This window comes from Sander lucioperca, chromosome 18, assembly GCF_008315115.2.
Source record: "Sander lucioperca isolate FBNREF2018 chromosome 18, SLUC_FBN_1.2, whole genome shotgun sequence".
NCBI lineage: Eukaryota > Metazoa > Chordata > Actinopteri > Perciformes > Percidae > Sander > Sander lucioperca.
The window spans coordinates 27,091,316-27,098,815 of record NC_050190.1 but is presented as its reverse complement, the minus strand read 5'-3'; the positions used below and the strand labels follow the sequence as shown (position 1 = coordinate 27,098,815).

At 46.1% G+C, this 7,500-nt stretch overlaps 1 protein-coding gene across 1 annotated transcript in view; it reads right to left on the bottom strand.

Moving 5' to 3' along the window:
• LOC116053578 (MAM domain-containing glycosylphosphatidylinositol anchor protein 2-like) overlaps window positions 1-7,500 on the bottom strand; it is a gene marked incomplete at its 5' end in the record, with an annotated part of 69,987 nt that overhangs the window by 2,493 nt on the left and 59,994 nt on the right. Inside the window, 2 exons of the mRNA XM_035994950.1 lie at window positions 1,011-1,110; window positions 6,450-6,580. Of these exons, the coding sequence (XP_035850843.1) occupies window positions 1,011-1,110; window positions 6,450-6,580 (231 nt within the window). The remainder of the gene's footprint in view (window positions 1-1,010; window positions 1,111-6,449; window positions 6,581-7,500) is intronic.

Below are 7,500 nucleotides of genomic sequence, written 5' to 3'. Positions count from 1 at the left end.
CAATCAGAGGGGCGGGATCAACGGTTGTCTTTCAAATTCCCTCTGCACGCAATAGGATAGCTCTCCAACCAATCAGAGCAGAGCTAGCTGATAGATTAAACTTTAAACTCTGAACACATCTTACTTTTTTAAGAATGACTTCAGAGCCGTTCTTTGTTCTTTTCTCAAAGAAAAGCTGAACTCCAAGTCTTCCAGAGTCGCGGCCAAAGCCGATTCCAAAGACCGCTGTTCACCTGCAGCAGCAGCAGCAGCCATAAGCCCCGCCCACCCACTCTATACACGATGTGATTGGCCTGACTAGAGTTTGATTTTTCCAGCTCACAAGCCAACGGAGAGTTGCTAGACGACCCTGGCTGCAGATTACATTTGCTGCCGCTAGGGTCTAAACTTCTAGGCTAAGGAAAATGTGCAACATGTAAAATATACAGATACCTACAGCAACTGGACCAAAATCTAAACCTTTACAGCATCTTAAATTAAAGTTACAAATACATAAAGTAAATGAAGTCGTGTAGCTTTTTAAAATCTGAAATCAAAGCGTTTCAATAAGTTTTATTTTTAAGTTTAAGGCACCTGTGTGTGGTGTGTTTTCAGGACTGAATTAAGGATCCATCTAGACCAGGGGTCACCAACACGGTGCCCGTGGGCACCAGGTGGCCCCCAAGGACCACATGAGTAGCCCTCAGGCCTGTTCTAAAAATGAAAATTGAATATTGACATTATCTGTTTCCCACCTTGTTAAGTCATTGTTGATAATTATTGATAATGAGAAATCATTAACGTGATCAGTGTCTTCACATAGATGAGTATCATTAATCATTAATAATCATATATAACTAAAGGCAAACTGAGCAGATTAGTTATTTCAGAAGAGTGTATCAAACTGGTAGCCCTTCGTCTGACTCAGTACCCATGAAGTAGCTCTCAGTTTCTAAAAGGTTGGTGACCCCTGGTCTAGGGAATGTTTTTCTTTGTCTAAACGTAAAAACTGGAACTGTTCTGGAACTCACTGTTGGGGGGCGGGTCTTTGCATTCGCCCTCCTCGATGGTGACATCATCGATGGCGATATCTCCCTCGATGCCGGCGCCTCGGACTCCCTCCATCACAATCTGACGGAGACGAAGACAGGAAGCTAAGAGTCAATATGTCATTGTGTACTGCATAGGTTATATGGAAATGGGTCATTTGTGCAATATGTAGGCCCTTTGGGTTGTGCAATATCTCATTGTGTAAGGGCTGAGCTACACTTACTGCAGAGAATGCAGCCGACAGGGTTGTTCAATTAAAAACTGCCACTGAAAGAAGGAGTTAATATGCTTATTATATAGATACCTGTCTAATGTATATGAGAGTATTACTATATAGGGACCTGTCTAATGTATATGAGAGTATTACTATATAGGTACCTGTCTAATGTATATGAGAGTATTACTATATAGGTACCTGTCTAATGTATATGAGAGTATTACTATATAGATACCTGTCTAATGTATATGAGAGTATGTTTGTGTTGCATGAGAGTGTTGAGAGATGCTTATTTTCTGTATTTTGTGTTGTCTTTGTAAAACTGCGGAACGGACAGAGTCCAAAACTAATTTCCCTTCGGGGACAATAACGTATATCTTATATCTTATCTTATAAGAGACGTACAGCTGTTTTTACACACAGTGTTTCCTGTGGCTGCTTCACAATAAAAGCCAGCTGAAATGTTTGTAATGTGAAGGAGCAGCAGCAGGAAATGTTGTGTTAGTGTTAACAGTAACTGCTTGATGTTTCTTGCGTTCAGCACAGTTTGGACGGCGAGTTATGCACCTTTTGTAACAACCAACCGTGTTGGTCACTCGTGTGTGGGGGAAAAATAACACCAAATAATAATAATAATTAATTGAATTTGTATAGCGCTTTTGAAGGACTCAAAGTTGCTTTACAGGGTAAGGTAGAAAACAATTAACCTGACTCCACCAGATGGATTGCTTCGCATTTGCTTCGCATATCCATCTGGGAACTTTCCGTTGGAGAACTTTTGGGTAAGAATCAGAATCAGAATCAGAAAAAGCTTTATTGCCAAGTACGTTTACACACACAAGGAATTTGTCCTGGTGCTGTAGGTGCATGTCACATTAAAGCAACATGCACAGACACACCGAGTCGCCATATATGCGGCGCCAAAACAACTCTCTCTTAACTCTCGCAGGGAGAATACAGCATCACATGAGGAGAGGAGAGGGAAAAAAAGCAACTCACAGACTATCCTCATAAAGATAAGAACAGTGTGGGAACAGGAAAAAAACACCTCAGCACATAGCACACAAACAGTACATTTGCACTGCTGAACATAACATAACATAACATAACATAAATGTACAGTTGCACATTTGGCTGCGAAGGCGTTGGACTGGGGAGAGGGTAGGGTGGGGGAGTTTGGCCTGCTGAGAAACGCACAGCCCGGCAGTCCCACTAGTGACCCAGTCCGCAGAATGTTATAGCGAAAACACAGCACGTTGCCATGGTGACACCCTTGAACAGTCCAGAACCGATACGACAATCAGCAGGCAGTGGGGAAGACGGGGGAGGAACCAAGAGCGTCTCGCTTGCAGAGCCCCAACAGGGTGACTGTTTGTTCCAAGAGACGGCCTTGGCAAGGCCGTTCAGGATAAGGGAGCCGAAAGATTAAATTTGTTTTGTCTACGCGAATGGCTGCTCTAATTTAAACATTCATTCTATTGTCCAACTACACACTGTTCAACTGGTCAATTTTTCTTTCCAAATCCATGACGTTCCTCATGATGGTATCCAAGCCGCGGGTCATTACCATGTTGGTTTCCATCACGCGATTAATAGTTCCAGTTTGCAAACTGATCGCTTTTTCGACAGCTTCAGTCAGGCCGGGCAGCTTCCTTGGGCTTTGGACAGCTACCAAAGTCTTTCCAATTCTTCGATAAACCAGAGCGAAGCAACCTCCAATCAGCAACATTCCAGTTATCAGGGTTCCAAATAGGTAGATATCCTCAACGTCCTCCACGGAAAGAGCAGAGAGACACACGGCACGCCATTTCTCCCAGCCGTCCATCGTATACCCCGCAGCAAACATCCCTTCAGGACGTGCTGGCTCACCCGAACCAGTGCTCCTCCTCGAGAATACAGTGACAATTGCGTTGAGAGACCAGTTAATCAATTCCATGATTTTTAGGTATTTGTAGAGCCTTGCAGGGAGAGTCTCTAAAAACAGCAGACAACACAAGACAAGATAGCAAGCAGGGTAGGCCTGGGAGGGAGAGGGAGAAAAAGCGACCGCCTTCGCTGAGAGCTGGAAAGAGAAGCCAAGGGGGCGAAAATCCTGGTTAGCTGATTGGATAAACCATCTGTCTATCACTAACCTGACTCCGCCAGATAGCTCGCGAGATCAGGACAGTCTCATGAGGCTAAGTTTCTTCACGACTAGCGGAGCCAGTTGATATATCAAACTCTTGCCGAAACCAGTCAGGAGAAGAGCAAAAACATCTTTTCATCTGAGAAAAGCCTCCAGTGCTGTTTTTTTCTCTTCTTTCAATGAAGGAATACTTTCTAATTCGGATAAAACTTGCGCGATAGCTACGCTCATCTCATCCGTGGAAGCCGCCACGTTGTTTAGACTGAACAGTCGCTTCTCGTCGCGTCACACCTAAACCCGCCTCAAAACCAACGCTGATTGGTCGGTCGCTTGGCGAACGGCTCCAAATTTTCTCTGTCTCAAGATGCCAGACTGATCTACGAGTGGAGAACTGGAGCTCGCCAGATCAGGACGGTCTCACGAGGCTAGAAAACAACAACAAAGCAAAGCAAAGCAAAACAAGATACAGGCACAGATGAAAAGGGAGGGGGCGTGGGGCTAGGGATAGGCAGAGGTGAAGAGATGGGTCTTGAGGCGGGACTGGAAGATGGTGAGGGACTCAGAGGTGCGGATCTCTTGGGGGAGGGAGTTCCAGAGCCTGGGAGCTGCCCTGGAGAAGGCTCTGTCCCCAAAACTGTGGAGGTTGGACTTGTGGATGCAGAGGAGACCGGCTGAGGTGGATCTGAGGGACCGTGAGGGTTGGTACAGGGAGAGGAGGTCAGTGAGGTATGAGGGGGCCAGATGGTGGAGGGCTTTGTAGGTGAGGACCAGGATTTTGTAGGTGATCCGGTGGGAGATGGAAGCCAGTGGAGTTGATTTAGGACTGGAGTGATGTGGTGCCAGGATTTGGAGCGGGTGATGAGGCGGGCGGCTGAGTTCTGGACCAGTTGGGGTCGGTTGATGTTGGTAGAGCTGATGCCGATTAGAAGTGAGTTGCAGTAGTCCAGCCGGGAGGAGATGAAGGCGTGAATGAGTCTTTCAGCAGAGGGGGGGTGTGAGAGAGGGTCTGATTTTGGCGATGTTGCGGAGGTGAAAGAAGGAGGTTTTAATGACATGACGGATGTGGGGCTCAAGGGAGAGGGTGGAGTCAAAGATCACGCCAAGGTTGCGGGCCTGGGGAGACAATGGTGCCGTCGATGGTGAGAGTGGGGTTATTGATTTTGCTGAGTGTGGATTTGGAGCCTATGAGGAGGAATTCTGTTTTGTCGCTGTTGAGTTTGAGGAAGTTGTGTTGCATCCAGGTTTTAATAGCTGACAGACAGGAGTTGATGTGGGAGAGGGGAGGATTGTGGGGGGGTTTGGTGCTGAGGTAGATCTGGGTTAGCCTGGCTCCGTCCTCCTACGTACTTCCGCTCAATTTTCATTTCCCTTCAGTACTCCGTCTGGGTTTGCGGTATATTCTTGGGTTTTCTCCGGTCAAATATTTGGCGGTCCAATCAGTGAACAGAGGGAGTGGCTGGCTAACGATGACGTTGAGAACGTGCGCTAGAAAGATGTGAGCGAAGCCATTCGGTCCGTTGTGGCAACGCTGCCGAATATCCAGAAGTTAAAGCCCGAGCAAGAACAATCTTTGCTGAGTTGTGTTGGTGGCCATGATGTTGTGGCCCTCCTCCCCACGGGGTTCGGGAACAGTTTGATTTTCCAGCTCGCTCCGTTAGTGGTGAAGGAGTTGGCTAAGGCTAACGCAAGCAATGCTAATGCTAAATATGTGCCGATAGTTGTTGTTGGTCTCCACTCTTGTTGCACATGCGCATGACATACGTCACGACCAAACGTTCAACAGAGTACCCACCTTCAAGGAAGTTAACACTTGTCAATGGAGAGTGGCCAGACGCTCTGGACCAATGAAATGGACCAGAGTCTGGTAGGACCAGGCTAATGGACCAGAGTCTGGTAGGACCAGTCTAATGGACCAGAGTCTGGTAGGACCAGGCTAGATCTGGTTGTCATCGGCGTAACAGTGGAAGTCCAGGTTAAAGTGGCGGGGTATCTGACCAAGGGGGAGGATGTTGATGATAAAGAGGAGGGGGCCGAGTACGGAGCCTTGGGGAACGCCTTGAGTGACTGTGGCTGTGGCAGAGGTGTGGTTATGGAGAGAGATGAAGTGGGATCTGTTGGAAAGGTAGGAACGGAGCCAGCTGAGTGCAGTACCTTCGATACCGAGGTCTTTGAGTCTGGTGAGCAGGATGTTATGGCTCACGGTATCGAAGGCACTCAGGTCGAGGAGGATAAGGATGTTGAGGGAACCGGTGTCAGCAGAGGTGAGGAGGTCACTGAGGACTTTGAGGAGAGCGCTTCTGTGCTGTGGAGGGGGCGAAAACCAGATTGGAGGGGTTCGAATTGGTTATTCAGTCCCTCCAGAAAAACGCGATTATTCGATCGCATAATTCAACACATAATCAGCCAAAGTCTGCATATTTATGCGGGGGCCGAATTTTTCCAAATACGCCGCACTTTCGCCACATAAATTGCCGTTTTCCACCCAAAATATGCGGGGCTTGCATGATTTCATAATCCCCGCATTTTCGTTGCAAAAAAGTCACATATATCTTAGCAGAAAGATGAAAAATGTTGCGTTTACTTCACACAAGAGCAGCCATTTCCCCCTGTTGCCATGGGAACGCTATGAAGTGACGTAATTACGCGACGTGAACATCATCGAAAAGCTGCAAACGCCGCGATGAAGCCACGATGAAACCAGTTTTTGCAAGTTCCTGCAATTTCATCTCATAAAATTGCATAAATATCCCGCATATTCCATCACATTTTTTAAGAAAACGAGCCGCATAATCAAGGATTTTAGCCCAAAACAATCACAAAAAAACTCCAAATTTTTCTGGAAGGACTGGTTATTGGCAAGATGGGTCTGGAGTTGTGAGGCGACGATACGTTCCAGGGTTTTAGACAGAAAGGGGAGGTTGGATATTGGGCGGTAGTTGTTGAGGGAGGAGGGATCCAGACCAGGTTTTTGTAGGATTGGGGTGACGGCAGCTTCTTTCTAGGGTAAGTGAGTTTTTCTTTGGCAATCTTTTAAACAAAACATGCTTTTTAGGAGGGTTAAGTGGGTGTGGTTGTTACCTGGAAGGCTGCGGCCGGGTGGATGTTGACCTTGGCTTGCCGCCAGCGGTCTCCTTGGTTACCGACCAGAGTCCAGACCGAGGTGTCCGTCACCGTCGGACCTTTCTGACGCAGAAAGACGTTCAGAGATCCTGCAGACACAACACCGTCAGATCTTTATCGCCTTTCAGGGTTTTTCACATACCGTATTTTCCGGAGTATAAGTCGCATCAGTCAAAAAATGCGTCATGAAGAGGAAAAAAACATATATAAGTTGCACTGGACTATAAGTCGCATTTATTTAGAAATTTATTTCACAAAATCCAAGATCAAGAACAGACATTTAATCTGGAAAGGCAAGTTGTTCAACTACACAACAGCACACAGAACAACAGGCTGAATAGGTGTCCGGTATGTTAACGTATAGGGTTGGGTATGGTTTGGTTTTTTTCCGATACCGGTGCTAAAGCGGTACTTTTAAAACGGTGCCGGTGCCTAAACGGTGCCTGAACCGGTACTTTTTAAGAAAGTAAAAAAAAAAAAAGAAGAAAAAAAAAGAAGGATACTAAACAACAGTCGGCGACATTTAAGAACAACTTGTTTATTACTACGGCCATATGGTCAAAATTAAATGATTTAATAGTAATGTAATAACTATAACTTAACTTATTTCACCAGTAAATTGCTGTTGAATGACAAAAACAACCACCAGATGGGAAAAGGGTATTTTACAATAACTTTGAATGCACCGCGAGGCTGTAGGTTACCAGTTTCAGTGAACGTGTCTGTGTTTTTCCGACGTCGGCATCTGCTGCTGCAGAGCAGACTGTTGAAATACAGTCAGACTTTACACTGTTTAACGTTAGCTGTCAGCATTTAACCTGTTTAATCCAGCTGCTAGCTAAAGCTAGGCTAACGTTACCTGCTGTTGAGTGGAGTGGAAAGTCAGGCACCGAAATAAGGCACCGAAATTTTCCTTCTTATTCGGTCTCGTTACTACCGTTTAGGTCGGAACCGGTGCCCTATTGGCACCACGTTTCGGTACCCAACTCTAATAATGTAACACATTAAC